The sequence below is a fragment of the Paramacrobiotus metropolitanus genome, unplaced genomic scaffold (assembly GCF_019649055.1).
Source record: "Paramacrobiotus metropolitanus isolate TYO unplaced genomic scaffold, Prichtersi_v1.0 Parri_scaffold0000099, whole genome shotgun sequence".
In the NCBI taxonomy this organism is placed as follows: Eukaryota; Metazoa; Tardigrada; class Eutardigrada; order Parachela; family Macrobiotidae; genus Paramacrobiotus; species Paramacrobiotus metropolitanus.
The window spans coordinates 182,468-198,660 of record NW_026570319.1 but is presented as its reverse complement, the minus strand read 5'-3'; the positions used below and the strand labels follow the sequence as shown (position 1 = coordinate 198,660).

Here is a 16,193-nt window from a genome sequence, read left to right as displayed (position 1 = left end):
GCTATTTAAATACATAGTTTCAATTGGCAGTTTGGCATGGGAAAGCGCAGTGCGGATGAGCCTGCACCCGTACATGACACTCCCAACAATACAGCATCGAAATGCACCTTGAAAGACGTCCGTACAGGTGCATCAACACCGGTATCACGTACGACAGTACTGTCGTCAATCTGGCATTGGCTGCAGCCTGCAGCAGAAATGTTCTGTGGAATTGTACAGATACGACATCTTAAAGAACAATTCGGTAGAATAAATAAGGCTTTAACCGAGTTGGCCACGTGAGCAGATCGGTGACGATCGTGCCACTCGATTTAATTCTCTTTTCTCGACTGGGATCAGTGTCTTTTTTGAGTGGGATAAGTCTCTCGATGGTTCTGATACAGCCTTTTTACCATGATTACAGAAAATGCATATATTTCAAACACATGTACTGGAACCATGGCAAAAAGGCTGTGCCTAATGATCTTTGGTCTTGAGTAGTCAATTAATTTTTGTTTTGCATGTTCGTTAAACAGTGCATACGAAACCTTTTTGAACTGCATACTAACAATAAGTAGCCAAAAACTATAACTTTTTAAAACTTCCTAAACTCGGAAAAGATTTCTGCTGAGCACTGCGCTTCGGTCTTACAATGCATCCACTGGCGCATTTTCCTAGTTTCGAGACATGTTTTGAATATATCCGCAGTAGAATTACTTCGTATCATGCATGATATAACAGTGCGGAGGCGACTGTTTGTATTGAGTCTTCCACTCTACTCGTAGCTATTCTACTCTACCTCTATTAAAAGCAAGGAAACCGGGATAACTAAAATTGCAACGCTGCATCGCTAATATTTGAAACGATCCACTTTGCCAAATTGTGTGGATGCCGAGAACACGCACGCAGCGCGCGTGGTACTGGTACATACAGTACTCTCACAAAATGCGTAATTCAACGTCCTACAATGTACATAGTACGTCGCGACTTTTTTAAACTGTAATTATCGAGGTAAGTGTACACTGAAAATGATTACTGTAGTTTAATTACAGTACAAAAACTTATCGAAGTTTTATTACTGAAGAAAAGAATACAATGAAACCTGTTTTTACATACACCGGTAAATACGTACACCTGGAAATTATATACGCGGAAAGTTTAACCGGCGCGTCCCATAGACTGTAATATAGCTCTGTGTATACTGGTACTGGAACGACCGTTTATACCAGTACTCTCTTTAGTCTGGCAATGCGTAGACTGCCACATGTACAGATCTGTACACGACTCATCTAACAAGAGTCTATGACGTACAATTTAAATTCTACTGTAAAAAGGCCTTAACACTGTACGATTGACGGTTGTACGGAAGTACACCTGTACGACAATACTTTTTTCGATCATTGCATTGGCTGTGGCAGAACCAAAAGTAGCATTCCCGTAAAACATTTCTGTGTTAGAGACTTTATAGAGTGCATCCGCTGAACAGCTCAGTCGAACTGGCTATTTTGACATCGTATCTTAAAATGCGTTCGATCGCTGCTCAGTGCCATCCAGGCACCGGCCAGCACGAGCATGGCAAAATATATATATAGACTATAGTGTAGTGTTATGCTTTGGCACGAGGCTTTCACATCGCATACAAGCCTCGTATCCAGCGCCAGTTTATTGTTCTTGTTCGAAACTCGAATTCCGTTCCTTCCCAATGCCACCAGATAAATGTTGTCCTCTCACAACGCAAACGTATACATAATTCATGATTTAATACATCGTAGAAGAAATAGATTTGTACGTATACTTATCTGATATTTTAAACCCTGTGCATCAAGCAATAAAACAACAAAATAATAGCAACGGCCTTCCGCAAATCTGTGTATAAAGAAAACCAACAAATGTTTATTCATCTACATTCTTCTGACCGCTTCTAGCGACGCTCTAGCCGACTGCCGCGCCCTTCACGATTCCAAACCCGTTCAATAGTCCAGTATGGCTTCCAATTTAATTTGGGGGTCAATGAAGCACCATTTGCCCCGCTCTTCTTTACTCGATTTACGCCGGTCAGCTTGCAGTCCACACCAGCTATTCCGTTGCGCCATGCGACTTTCTTCCTAACCAGTTGTGCAGGTGTACAATGGTGTACAATGTAGGACAAAAATTTAATGGTCGCACAGCCCCATACCCAGCATTCTGTACGCAAGCGGTGCAGCGCACTTGTACGAAACGGATATTTTGAACTCAGTCGTACAGTGCACTGCGCTGCATTCGTACCGAATGTGGAGATGTTGGGTATGCGACCATTTTGTCCAAAGCTGTACGAGTAGTGCATTCTACCGTTAATGTTACCGCTTCCGGAATCCACTGGGGGGCGCTGGAGCCCCGGCTGCTGGGAGGCTGGTGCTCTCGGTGATCGGCTGCGTGCGGTGACCGTGGGTCAGCGAGAAGCCGGCCGACCGGGTCGGCGGAAGAAAGCGACCAGTGCCCTGCGCAACCGAAGGCCCCAAACAAAACCCCAAACAACCCAGTATAGGGATTGATAGTATAAGGACTGATGCAGCAGTTGGCATGGTTCCACGGAGGTATTTGGTGCAGAGTCTGAATTCCATTGGGAGAGCGCGAAATTCGGCTATGTGTATCTCGCCAGGGCAGGCGTCGTTGCGTCGCCGTTGCGGAAGCAGTGTGTGCTGATCCTGTCGCGGTATGGCAGCACAATGTAGTCTTTCAATGGTGAAATTCGCTGTTATGCAGGTTAGGTATGCATCGCTAGCGCAGTGTAATCCGGTAACCGTCCCGAATTGGTTCGTCGTTGTAGTTCCCAAGAGTAGGAGAGCAAACTTCGCGTTGGCAATAACACCGTCCAGGACGGAGGTTAGCTGTAGGTGCCAGAGATCGGAACCGGTCCTGCTTGCCGTCAGACATGGTGCAGTTGTCGTTAGAGACCCGTATTTTTTGTCGGTGTGGCTATAGGTGATAACCTGCCGCCCGAGATAAGTGCGGCCGTCGCTGTTGGCTGGCCTTGCCGTTGGAAGTAGGTGCGAGCGTAGCTGGGGGAACGCCGTGTCGCGAAAGATAGGTGGTTGTCGTTGAAGGCCTACCTTACAGTTGGATACAAAGCGGCCGTAATGGCAGGTAGCGTCTGGCCGTCGGAGGTGGCCGTGGTTCGAGGCCTGCCTTGCCCTCTGACGTGGGCACAGCCGTAGCTAGAGGCCTCCTTTTCCTTCCGCAGTAGGTGCAGCCCCCGCTGTTGGCTTGCCTTGCAGTCGGAGGTGGTGCGGCCTTAGTTGTATCAGCCTTACAGTCCGAGCAGGGCAGTCGTCGCAGACGGCTTGACTTTCCGTCGCAGGTGAGTGCGGCCATAGTTATACCTGCCCTGCCGTCCGAAGTGGTGCAGCCGTCAAGTTAGCTTACAAGCCATCGTTTGGGAGGGGAAACCGTAGCTGGAGGCCTGCTTTACCGTCAGAACTGGGTGCAGCCGTAGCTGCTGGCTTGCTGTGTGCCAGAGTTAGATGCGGCCATAATTGGTGGCTTGCCTTTCCGTTCGAGGAAGGTACAGCCGTCGCTGGTATGCGTGTTTATCAACGGCGGAGGGTGCCGCCCTTGCTAGGAGGCCAGATTGAATTCCAAGCCTTCCTTGGTGGGCCTGCGTGCCGTCGAAGGAGGACGCCGCGTTATTAGTGGTCTGACTTCCGTCCGAGGAAGGAACGGCCGACGTTGGTGGGCCTGCTGCCGTCGGAGGAGGGCGCCGCCGTTGTTAGATGTCTGACTTCCGTCCGAGAAAGGTGCAGCCGTAGCTGGAGGCCTGCTTTGCCGTCAGAAGTGGGTTCAGCGGTCGCTGCTAGCTTGCTGTCTGCCAGAGTTAGGTGCGGCCATGATTGGTGGCTTGCCTTTCTGTACGAGCAAGGCGCGGCCGTTGTTGGTGCACCTGCTTGCGGTCCAAAGACAATGTTGCGGTTGGAGGGGCCTGTCTGCTGTGCGAGGGAGGTGCAGCCGTCTCTGGTGGCCTGCTTGCCGTCGGAGGAGGGTGCCGCCGTTGGTGGGGGCCTGTCTGCCGTCCGAGGAAGGTACGGCCATTGTTGAAGGCCTACCTTGCCGTGCGAGGAAGGTGCAGCCGTCTTTGGTGGCCTGCTTGCTGTCGGAGGAGGGCGCCGCCGTTGGTGTGGGCCTGTCTGCCGTCCGAGGAAGGTGTGGCCATGGTTGAAGGCCTACCTTGCCGTGCGAGGAAGGTGCAGCCGTCTTTGGTGGCCTGCTTGCCGTCGGAGGAGGGCGCCACCGTTGGTGGGGGCCTGTCTGCCGTCCGAGGAAGGTGCGGCCATTGTTGAAGGACTACCTTGCCGTGCGAGGAAGGTGCAGCCGTCTTTAGTGGCCTGCTTGCCGTCGGAGGAGGGCGCCGCCGTTGGTGGGGGCCTGTCTGCCGTCCGAGGAAGGTGTGGCCATGGTTGAAGTCCTACCTTGCCGTGCGAGGAAGGTGCAGCCGTCTTTGGTGGCCTGCTTGCCGTCGGAGGAGGGCGCCGCCGTTGGTGGGGGCCTGTCTGCCGTCCGAGGAAGGTGCGGCCATTGTTGAAGGACTACCTCGCCGTGCGAGGAAGGTGCAGCCGTCTTTGGTGGCCTGCTTGCCGTCGGAGGATGGCGCCGCCGTTGGTGGGGGCCTGTCTGCCGTCCGAGGAAGGTGTGGCCATGGTTGAAGGCCTACCTTGCCGTGCGAGGAAGGTGCAGCCGTCTTTGGTGGCCTGCTTGCCGTCGGAGGAGGGCGCCGCCGTTGGTGTGGGCCTGTCTGCCGTCCGAGGAAGGTGTGGCCATGGTTGAAGGCCTACCTTGCCGTGCGAGGAAGGTGCAGCCGTCTTTGGTGGCCTGCTTGCCGTCGGAGGAGGGCGCCACCGTTGGTGGGGGCCTGTCTGCCGTCCGAGGAAGGTGTGGCCATGGTTGAAGGCCTACCTTGCCGTGCGAGGAAGGTGCAGCCGTCTTTGGTGGCCTGCTTGCCGTCGGAGGAGGGCGCCACCGTTGGTGGGGGCCTGTCTGCCGTCCGAGGAAGGTGTGGCCATGGTTGAAGGCCTACCTTGCCGTGCGAGGAAGGTGCAGCCGTCTTTGGTGGCCTGCTTGCCGTCGGAGGAGGGCGCCGCCGTTGGTGTGGGCCTGTCTGCCGTCCGAGGAAGGCCATGGTTGAAGGCCTACCTTGCCGTGCGAGGAAGGTGCAGCCGTCTTTGGTGGCCTGCTTGCCGTCGGAGGAGGGCGCCGCCGTTGGTGTGGGCCTGTCTGCCGTCCGAGGAAGGCCATGGTTGAAGGCCTACCTTGCCGTGCGAGGAAGGTGCAGCCGTCTTTGGTGGCCTGCTTGCCGTCGGAGGAGGGCGCCGCCGTTGGTGGGGGCCTGTCTGCCGTCCGAGGAAGGTGCGGCCATTGTTGAAGGCCTACCTTGCCGTGTGAGGAAGGTGCAGCCGTCTTTGGTGGCCTGCTTGCCGTCGGAGGAGGGCGCCGCCGTTGGTAGGGGGCCTGTCTGCCGTCCGAGGAAGGTGCGGCCATTGCCGGTGGCTTACTTGCCGTCGGAGGAGGCGCCGCCGTTGATTAGAGGCCTGTCTGCCGGCGGAGGGAGGTCTAATCGTAACTGATGGTCCTACTGCCGTTGGAGGTTACCACAGTCCTCTCCCGCAGGCTTTCCTGCGGTGATGGTGGGTGCGGCCGTGGCTAGAGACCTGGCTCGCTGGAGCCGTAGTTGGGTAAACCGCTTTACTGCGCGAAGGAGGTGCAGTTGACGCTGGTTGCCTGCCCTTGCCGTCCGAAGTAGGTGCAGCCGTAGTAGGGGCCTACTTACCGTCTTATGACAGTGCAGCCGTCGTTGGTGGCTTGTCCCGCGGCAGAGGTAGGTGTAGCGGTCCATGGCACCCTGTTTTTCCGTTTGCAACGGGTAACGGATGGCGAATTTCCCGTTGATCGTTTTATTGCGCTGAGTGGTTGTTCATCTTGCCCGCTGTTCGCCTCGTAATGATGGTTCTCCAGGGGTGCATAACGAACGGTGGCGTTCAAGAGCTGCCACGAGCGGGAGCTGTTCCGTTGGCTCTTTTTCGGATAGTGGGATTTAGATGACAAAGAATGCGCTAATATGAAATCAGGTGTGAACTTAGCCAGCGTCGATGGTAACAAAGCTAGCCAGCGTTGAATGAAACGCTGAGCGGTCGCAAAGACAGCAGCTAGGTAGAAACTAGCGCGTGATCAGCTAGATAGCTGCGCTCACACATGAACAGCCAACAAAGCTGGCGTGCGGACATCTCGAAGTCCTACATCCAAGCTGCAGATCCAAGAAGATGAAGATCTGTCTTGAAAAAAGAACAGATCACTCGCGCGCACACGATCGAATGAGCAAAACAGACAGCAATGAGAACTGCAGAAAGATGCAATGCGAGCGTACGAACAGTGCCAAGTGCAAACGGCATGCCCGTGCATGACGGCGGTCGCTTTGATCTAAGCGCCACGGCGACGCGCAGCGCCACCAACAGACTCACGTAACTCGCCACACACGGCGAAAGGAGAAAGAGCGGGAGCGCATGTCCTCCAGCTAACATTAACATCAATTAACTCGTTAATTGTCATTTTAGCGACAAAGGGTTATCTGTCAGGCCTACTCTGAGCAGGCAATTGTATGATGAACGCAGCAAACTGGGAATATGAGAAATGCAGCAGCGAATTTGTCATACGAATAAGCCTGTTATTAAAACATGTGATGACGTTGCTGTATTGACTACTCGAAAGGAAAATGTTGTAAATTTTTGAAGGGTGCATTTAGATATGGACACGCCCGAATGAAGAGTGCAGGACGATCATTTAGTAAATTCTTTACTAAATATCATGTGCTTCCAGGTCCTTTTGGTCAAAAAATTTATCTACTAGAGTAAATTATCTACCGCAAATAAATCGCGCGCTGTGCCTTAGACCAATGATTAGCCGAATAGCCACGCGATTAACAAAATAAGACCGGCGTGGTTGTACAAAAATTGTTCCTGAATATTTCGTCTGACACACAAAGGTCAGAATAATTAAACTATACAAAAAATGCAATTTGCAACACAAAGTACTGTAATGACACAGCAGCAGACACGAGTCGTCGGCCCGTTTCAAGATCAAAGAGACCGACGGTCCGGGTGCGCTGACCACGCCTCCCCTACGTTCCTTAAACCTGTGTCACTACAGTACACTGATTGAATATCAGTGTAACATTAAAAAAGCTGGGCGAAAGGTATTGTTTAAAGATGTTTCCGCTTGCGCTTGAAGAGTGGACAGGGACAGTTGCCGGTGCAGGGCGGGCATTCGGGTGGGAAACTGCTCGCGCGGCGCTGATCTCCCGGCGCATGATCGTAATCAGCGTCGTACTCCGTATCATTCACGCCCGCGGTCGAGACCGTTTCTTGATCTTCTCCCACAACGGTCGTGCTGGACATGGGCGTCGGCGGGTAGCCGTTTTTGAAGCCTTCCGCTTCTGTCACCCATGTGCCTTCGGCGTCAGCGACGTCTACACAAAACAATCAGGAAATCCGTTTGGAAAACATCGTATAAAGTTTAAAGCTCAAATTTAATTACGTTAAATACAGCTACTTACCAGGTAAGTGTAACTTAAATAAAAACTTATGGGTCGTTAATCAAACATATTAAATTACAAAATATTTTTCATACAGTAGTATACGTAAATATCATAGTGATACCATGTAAATATGGCAATGACACCAATTATATATTTTAACGATAGATGTTAATAATAAAGTTCATCAATTCAGGTTCTACGATCAAGTCTGAAAATGATGATAAAAATCGGAATTATGAAATGACTGTATAATAATTACTGTATGGCCGGCGGAAGGGGACCCTATACCTCTGTTTGATCTCACATTTTCCACTGAATTTGTCACTGGCGCACTGTTGTTCTCTGTGTGATCGTAGTTTTTTACAAGATTTCGATAAGTTAGGCAAGCATGGTGGCATGCTAGCAACAAAAAACTAATAAAAAAGGACAAAAACAAATATCCATTCTTTCAACAAATTCATATTTTTACCGTAACGTGACATGGTTTACTTACATAATTGTAGTAATATTTTATTAATAAAATGATCAAAGCGATTGTAGAAAAATTTAAGATTAGCCGGCATTGCTCACCTGTCATGTGAGCAGCGCTGAGCGCATCCATTTCCAACGGCGAACTATTTGTGGGACGTGTGAACTCCGAAGGTGCCTTATCGGACGTCGACGTTGTTGCTTCCGTGACCTTTGACACGCTGGATGGCGTGAAAGTCGAGGAAATCGACGTAGGCAGCGATCTATAGGCTTGGAAAGCCGTTCCCGCAATCGATGACGGTTTGGTGTCTGCAAAAATCGGATCGGAACAATTTTTGACTGCCGGTTGCGAAAAGTGCAAAAAAATTTTATATTTCATTACCAACAGGCGATGAGCTGGTGGCTGTCGTGGTAGTCGCGACCAATTCAACTGTAAGCAGCGAAAGTGAGTAACTAGATCGCCTGATTGATCATGCAGTACTCTTTGCTTACTACCAAGCACAGGGAGTTAAGTGTACCTACATATTTCACCAACGATGTCCGAAAAATCTTCTTCGGCATGGTAATCGACTATGTCGGACTGCGAGACTGCTGGAACTGCGACTGACGAAGACACTGTGCTGGATACTACTAAAATTATTTTTAAAATTATTGACAATTAAACACTGCAACCAAAAAGTTTTAAATGTTCTAACTGTAAACAGAGTGTTAAATGCTCTTGTTACTTCAGTTCTCGTAATTTCTTAGCCGTTAACGCACTTCTAGGGACAGTTTGAAATGCCGTGTTGTGAGCGGTTGTCGATCGCAGCGTTAAGAATATAATATCGTTTGGAGTGTGGTGAGAAAAATATTATGCGTTTGGAGAGAAAAACATTAAGTTTTTGCCGTTCGAAAGTCTAAATAATCTGTCGTACTCTGTATGGACAGAGCTAGTAGCGTGCACATAACGCTGCGCTAGTACTACGATTATAAATGAAGTGGTGGCTAGAGCTACCGTGTTATATATATATACCTGTTTTATTACCAACTCGCGGTGCTCTTTTGGCTACAGTGGGAGCCACAATTTCCACTATAAAAAAGAAAGATGAATAACCAAATGGCGCGAATAATATAATTTCGCTGCCAATGCTGTCATGCTTATTACCCGCCGGGTGAACTACAGATATTACATATTTCGCCAACGATATCCGAATATTTACCTTCAGAATAGTCGTATAAAGTTTCCGAGTCTGGTAGTGCCACTGGCCAGGACATGGCGCTGGTTTCCACTAAAATCGTTTTGTTTTAAAAAATGACAATTAAAAATTAAAATAAGAAAGTTGAAAAATCTCTTACTGAAAACACAAAACACAACACAAGTTTAATAATGCTATCCTTGTATTTCTGTTCTCCTAGTTACCAGCCGTTTAGTATTCACCTGAAGGGAAAGATTGAAATGTCGTGCTTTGAGCGGTCGTATTGGTCAAGCTGCTGCTTATAGCTGCGTGGAACAAGTGTCGGTTCAAACGCTTTGAATGGAGAAAAAAAATTTTAAATTTCAGCAAAACATGTAGCTTGATTACCTGTCGTTTGAATGGCGCTGGTAGCGTGCTCTTTCCGCTGCGCGCCGTTCGTGGAAACCGTACTGAACCACTGGACGGGCCGCAACTTGACCAGCGGCGTGATAACGCTAGCCGACGATACGGGCGTTTCGGCTTGGCTGGTCGGCGAGGCGCTGGTGGTATCTCGAGGAATATCTGGCACTGAAGTCTCTGCACCAAGAAAAAGTACGCACTCCATGTTACAGCGCACTGAGGCCAACGCGCGTCAGACGAGGTCAAGTGGGTATTTTGCGAAAATTACTGCTTTAATATAAATTTATATACAAATATTTTGATACATAATTTGAAAATTAATTTGGCATGCAGAGCGGCCAGCGGAGAAATTAATAACAAATTTGTATGGTGGATTGAGCCGTTTTGATTAATCAAATGAATAACGATGCTCACTTCTGGGTACGCGGGTTGGACAGCAGTTGACCCCGGGACCCTCAATGAGGACAACCAGACGTTAGTCGTATTATCACCATCCAGCGAAGCGTCATGGCAGTCGAATGTCAAGAATGTCGTGTTTTCCTTGCAGTCAACACGTGACACTCTCAGCACGCTCAGTGGTAAAACATGGAACTGTTTTAAGTGGTAAAGCTAAAGCGGAGCGACAGCATTATTCGTTGTACGAGTATTTAAATTCAATGTACACGTCGTACTTCTCTTCCGTATTCTAATTACAACCGAACAGGGAATGAAGATCTTCTAATAATGCCCAGACACGGAATCGACCTCGATTGTCAAGAAACTGGCGTGCTGCGTGCAAAGCATGGCTGTGCCAGGGTGTGCATATTCGGAAGGGAATTGCGTTACGCTGTTAACGTGGTCTCGAATCTCGATCGGCAAGCAAATGCGTAGTTTATCGGTCAGCTTGTATCCACAACGCGTCACACCAGCAACGCCCATCTGAATGTCCTTGTACAGGCGCATAAATGTCTGTATAGCAGTACGCATTGGCTGCTGTCGAATGTATTACATGCGGTGGACATGCTTACGACATTTCTGCGTTTATACAAATAATGCAGCCAAAGCCCATCCGCTGAACCAAATCAAGTCGAACCGGTAGATCTTGTAGAATGATCATGATACTAGCGCTACTCGTGTATCCCTTTGCTTTCCGACCGGGAAAAATTGTCACTTTTTAGAATTTTAGGAAAAAAGCTAGATACCAAAAATGAGGAGGAAAGTGATTATGAACCCTTTTTCTTGCCGAACTTCGTAATATCCCTCCGATAATAGCGATTGTATATCGTACTCTTTTGGTGTGCTAACGTTTTGTACTATACCAACTAGGAATACTTGTACGAGCATAGTTATAGTACAGCACTCGCAAACCACAATATAGGTGGTGGAGCAATCCTTTCTTACAAAACACTACATGGCAGGCAGGCACCTATCCTAAGGCGGGGTATTGCTAAAGTCTGTGACTGTGACTGGGTGGGACTGGGTGGGAGTGGGAGTTTATGTGACTGGGACCTTCTGTGACTGTGACCGTCTGTGACTGTGCCGGACTGGGCCTGGGAGCGATTGGGACTGTGACCATTTGGGACTGGGACTAGTGTGCGCAACTTGACGCCAAATCGACCGAAAGCGCACTTCCAGCCAGATTTAAACTGAAGTTTTTTTTTAAAGTTTTGCACCTTTAATGCATTAATGGTTGTCGTCAATAAAAGTTTACACAACAAAATTTTTAATAATAAAATTTTACAACATACAAGCCCTGGTCTCTCCCTGGTCTTGTCCATAAAAAAAAACAATAATTCAAAAACTGCATGAACTCTGAAATATGTAACAGCGCATCGCGCGATATTGACTGGAGCAGTGGCTGGATGTACAAGCACAGGAGGCTAGGAAACGCCTTTTAAGAAAGTGGCAAAATAACCGTTACTTACCGTTAACAGTAACCCATGTAAGTTCTGCAGCGAAGTGACACGTGTGCTCTTCTAGTATTGTTTTCTGACTAGTAAACCCCGCGCAAACTGCACGAAAGAAATTAACTAAGTACAGTAAATTACTTACCTTGCTTACGTGATTTATGGAAAATCTTTTATAGGCTATTTCTGCGCGAATTAACCACCAAATTCTAGAATATACCTTATTCTTACAATTAATGCGACATTTTAATTCGTATTAAATTTGTACTGTCCGAACTATATGTTTACAGCCAATACATGTGCAGTTCACTGTAAATTGTGCACAATACAGTATCATAATATTGTTCTATACATCTGGTGATTCTGGTCTAAATGCTGCCGGTGCCTTCAGTTGCACTGCTGGCAACAGCATCCATCCCATCTTCTAGCAAATTGTATATTTAAATTGTATCCTTATTATAAATGTTATCCATGCAACAAATTTTATTGTTAGGCATCAATGCTGCCTCATATAAATAGGTCCACTTTGAATGCCTTTGATAATACTATAACAGCGTACAGAAATTTCATCTTTCCGATAATTTTTCCAAACACTCATGAGTTTTAAACTGACCGCAGTTATGTACAGTAACACAGACTCACAGTAAATACGTAGTTGCCGAAAAACGTAAATTATGGTTATCGGTGTACTAATTTTCTACTGTTAAGAAATCAGTTACTTCATAATTATCAAGCAATAAACACTAATTTACTTAACTAGATACTCGTAATATGCATTTCGTATTTTCAATTCTTTTTAGTTCGTATTCTGAAATCTTTTTTTGCGCAAATTATGCTGTTAGTTAATTGGACAGATACATCGAAAATCACAAAAAACCATCCTCTGCAAACGAGGCGACGGTGTTATGGCCACGCCGGATGTTGCGCGCACAAACGGTTTCCACGCCAGCGTATACAAATCTTCTGGCTACAGAATATTATAACCGAATCAAAAATGCGTTTGGGAGTGCGCGAAAGTGTAAGTTTTCGTGCATGTACACGAGTGACGAGTCTCAAGCTCATGGTCAGGTGTGTGGCCCGTACCACTGCTGACGAATTGCAAATTTCAAAAAATTCTTTTTTTGTAAATTATATTCATTCATAAAAAATTAAAGAATTTGCTTTCGTAAAAAAATACGCTGACATCACACAATTTCAGGTAAAAATAAATTAACTGTTGTGCTGTTTAAACAGGCGATCTAAAAAGCTGCTATTTGATGGCCTCAAACACACGGACACTTTCAATCGTTCAGAGCTACCGCCTTAGCTTTCTGATTGGCCAGACGAATTTCGATTAAAATGTTTGCAGTTTAAACACACGCATTTTTAACTTCGGTTAAAAAACTGGCCGGAAGTGCGCTTTCGGTCAATTTGGCGTAAAGTAGCGCACACTAGTCCCAGTCCCAAATGATCACAGTCCCAATCGCTCCCAGGCCCAGTCCGGCACAGTCACAGACGGTCACAGTTACAGAAGGTCCCAGTCACATAAACTCCCACTCCCACCCAGTCCCACCCAGTCACAGTCACAGACTTTAGCAATACCCCCTAAGGCGACCATTGCATGACGCGTTTCAACGCATAATTAAATGGCTTTTCTGTCGGTATTGTAGTTATATTACTAAGATATAATCCCTCAAGATGCAACAGTATAGTCCAGAAAAAAATAAGAATTGTGAGCGATAAAATGGATAAAATGGATGTGATAAACTTTACATATACTATTTGTATGCTGAACTGAGCTGAACTACTCACTTGTACTGGGCACAACTGAAATTTTGGGCACAACATGGATGCGGACAGCTGGTCCAACACGTAGCGGACAATAGTGCAGGTGCACGTGTCTATTGTCTTCATTGATACAGTTCTCCATATACGCACAGGCATAGACGCCCTCGTCAGCCGCTGTGAAGGATTGGATCCACACTTCACTGTCCGGCGCGCTACGATCGACGCCATCATCGCACTTGTTTTTCTCACTGTTCCGCTCCCACTTTTCGCAGAATTTCCGCTGATCCTTAGTCCAGTAGTAAATGCCGCTTCGATGTTCCCCAAGACCCGGAACATGCTGGTGCTCGATGTGAATTCCCCGTTCGAACGTCTCTAACGGCTGGCAGCTTAATTTTACCGGGGCGCCATCGGTGACGTGCAACTCGAATTCAGATGATGGTGAGCGATCTGCAAGGAGGACGAGGAAAGTTTGCATCGCGTTTGATGATAGCAAGTACCGCATTTTTGCTTTGTTCCTCAAAATAATTGTGAAAGTGTGCAGCAGACCTGGGCAGTTAATTTCAACTATTTAACTTAGCGCGAGTTTTTTTCGAGTTAACGAGTTATAACTTAACTTTGAAGCTTAACTCGCCAGGACGAAAACTTAACTCTAGCGCAACTCAGAAATAATAAAGCGCAACTCGAGTTTAGCGTAACTCTGCGGATTTCAGTTGAAAGCAAAAATGAAATTAAAATATAGAAAATATCAGAAAAAATGTTATTTTAACCTTGGATCGCATAAATTGCCATAATTACAAAAGTATGTGTGTACAAAAGTATGTGCATACAATTCCTCGAGCCGACGTACACTACGACCGCCCAAGGCTTTGACTAGGTGAATATGCATCGGGGAGTCCATGCTGACAGTGAGTGTGGTCGTTCAATTTGAGCTTAATTAACAGCGTGCAGAGAACGTATTTTTCAAAATTTTGTCATCGAGAGCACAAATCATGTTCGACCAAAATCACACGGGAATTGATCGCCTATGCGTCTTCGCTACCTGCCCATAAGGGAAGCGTAATAATGCGGTCAACGCTGTCAAACAGCTACACTAACTTCGGTAGCCATTGTGAAGCGAAATCATAAAAAAAAGTTCAGCGTTGCCGGCGCTCGGCCCCAAAAAACCAGGGTCAAAAAGAGAGAGAACTTTTGAGAGGGAGGAATTTTTGTGTGGTTAAAAAGAAGGAGGAATTTTATCAGATAAGAACTTTTTTATGTTTGATTTTTTCTTGAGGGAGAGAGAAAACAGGCAGGAAAAACAATAAGAACAAAACACAAAAAACACAAGAATGTTTTCTTATGTTTCATTCTTTTGTTTCTTATTCTTTCTTTTTGTTTCATTTATATTTTCTTATGTTTCATTCTTTTGTTTCATTCTTATTCTTTCTTATGTTTCATTTATACTTTATCTTCTTCTCTCAAGAACACTGCGTCTGTCGCTCTCTCCCTCAGGAAAAGCATGAAAAAGAAACAAGAGAAAAAGCATGAATTTAAAAAATCAGTTTTAAGATTGAAAAACTAATAATGGTCTGTGTCGCAAGTCTGGAAAAACTGATATCGGCATGCATAAAAGACTACTTGAAGCTGATTACTAAAATCATAAATTTTTTTATTAGAAGTTAACTCCAGTTAACTCTAGTTATTGCGGCTAACTTAACTCATAGCGTAACTCGCGAGCTGCGATTAATTCTTAACTCTAACTATGAGTCGAAATCTCATAACTGCCCAGGTCTGGCACTGTGCAGCCAGTGCCAGCCACATTAGCAGATCATTCCAAAATTACAGCATATTCTTGTACAGTAGTGCAGTACATTTTCAACATCTTTTACTCATACAGTACAGAGTATGTGTATAAGGACGTGCCATTGTTTCGTATGTACAGTTAACCTGATTTATTGCACTGGAATGTACACGTACACGTACATGTGTACTGCGTTGTGACGTTAATTGTTTTCTATAAGCCGAATGGGTATAACAAATACAAATAAAAAGTACAAGATAATATCTTGAAGCACGTGACAATTAAGTTAAATCTAGAAGCATTATAAAAGCAGAAAACAAGAAAACATAGGATATAAGAATTCCCTGCCAATATAATAATATAAGCATTCCCTACCAACTTGGTCGAAATATAGTGATGATAGACATTGTATATAAACCAATAAAATGCAAAATGACAAGACAGGAAAAAACAGTAAAATACAAGTAATGTAGGAAATATAATTCTGTCAATATAGCTTCTAAAATGTAAACGATTATGACGAGGTATGAAATGTAAAATTCAGAAATATAGCTAGCTGTATGCTGTAATGCATTACGGTAGAAGATACCAGCCTTACTGTTTGAGAGCATGTTGATCATGCACAGCAGATAATCGGGATAACGACGGTCTATTGCCCACGGCGCCCAGATTAACGGTCGGGATGGCTGCGGGTAAATCATCTTGCCGGGTGCTTGACACTTTCGCGAATAGCTCCAATACAGATCTAACGGGAAGGTTTTTCTTGATGGTGGTGGCGGCGGCCGGGGACAGCCCTGCGCCGGACAGGGGATTCCCAAAACGGTCAGACACGTAAACAGCACCAACAGCATTGTCATCGCTGTGTTCTTGATGCAATATTACACATACAATCAACAAGTTACCAGTTAGGTCAAACCGTCAAAACGATGATCCGTACGCACGTGCAAAACGAAAGCAGTATCGAACAGGTGTGCTTTCCCTCCGTAAGAAGATTTCGGATGAAGAACGTGTCGAGTCTGTCGACTATAACAATTAACATGCTGATGCGGAAATCGAACAGAACTATCGACGTGGCGTGTGAAGAGAATGGAATGTGGTTAGGAGAGCGTAAATGCTGGGAAAATCGTCTCGGTGCTTACGTTATCGCATTGGCATGGAAGTTAATGCGGCCTGCCTCGATC

The 16,193-nt window shown here is 46.4% G+C and overlaps 1 protein-coding gene across 2 annotated transcripts; it reads right to left on the bottom strand.

Annotated features, from left to right (window-relative positions):
- Positions 1-6,819: 6,819 nt before the first annotated feature.
- LOC129596999 (mucin-17-like) lies at positions 6,820-16,077 on the bottom strand. Of its 2 annotated transcripts, none has more exons than XM_055494415.1 (10): positions 15,611-16,077; positions 13,257-13,679; positions 9,568-9,756; positions 9,423-9,485; positions 9,205-9,273; positions 9,018-9,074; positions 8,528-8,635; positions 8,388-8,435; positions 8,108-8,314; positions 6,820-7,468 (listed from the first exon to the last, which is right to left on the bottom strand). In XM_055494415.1, exons 1-10 carry the CDS (start codon positions 15,867-15,869, stop codon positions 7,203-7,205), a joined length of 1,689 nt encoding a protein of 562 aa, XP_055350390.1. In that variant the 5' UTR covers positions 15,870-16,077; the 3' UTR covers positions 6,820-7,202. The 2 variants fall into 2 exon arrangements, with proteins under 2 accessions (XP_055350390.1, XP_055350391.1); XM_055494416.1 differs by having other exon boundaries at positions 8,528-8,632.
- Positions 16,078-16,193: the final 116 nt, after the last annotated feature.

Excerpts from the sequence above, each read along its gene's own strand:
- LOC129596999 (XM_055494415.1), bottom strand. The coding sequence starts at position 15,869 with ATGACAATGCTGTTGGTGCTGTTTACGTGTCTGACCGTTTTGGGAATC. Across the intron at positions 9,486-9,567 it reads CAGCGCCATTCAAACGACAG|CTATAAGCAGCAGCTTGACC; the intron begins GTAATCAAGCTA and ends TGTTCCACGCAG. Across the intron at positions 8,436-8,527 it reads GGACATCGTTGGTGAAATAT|TTGAATTGGTCGCGACTACC; the intron begins GTAGGTACACTT and ends CGCTGCTTACAG.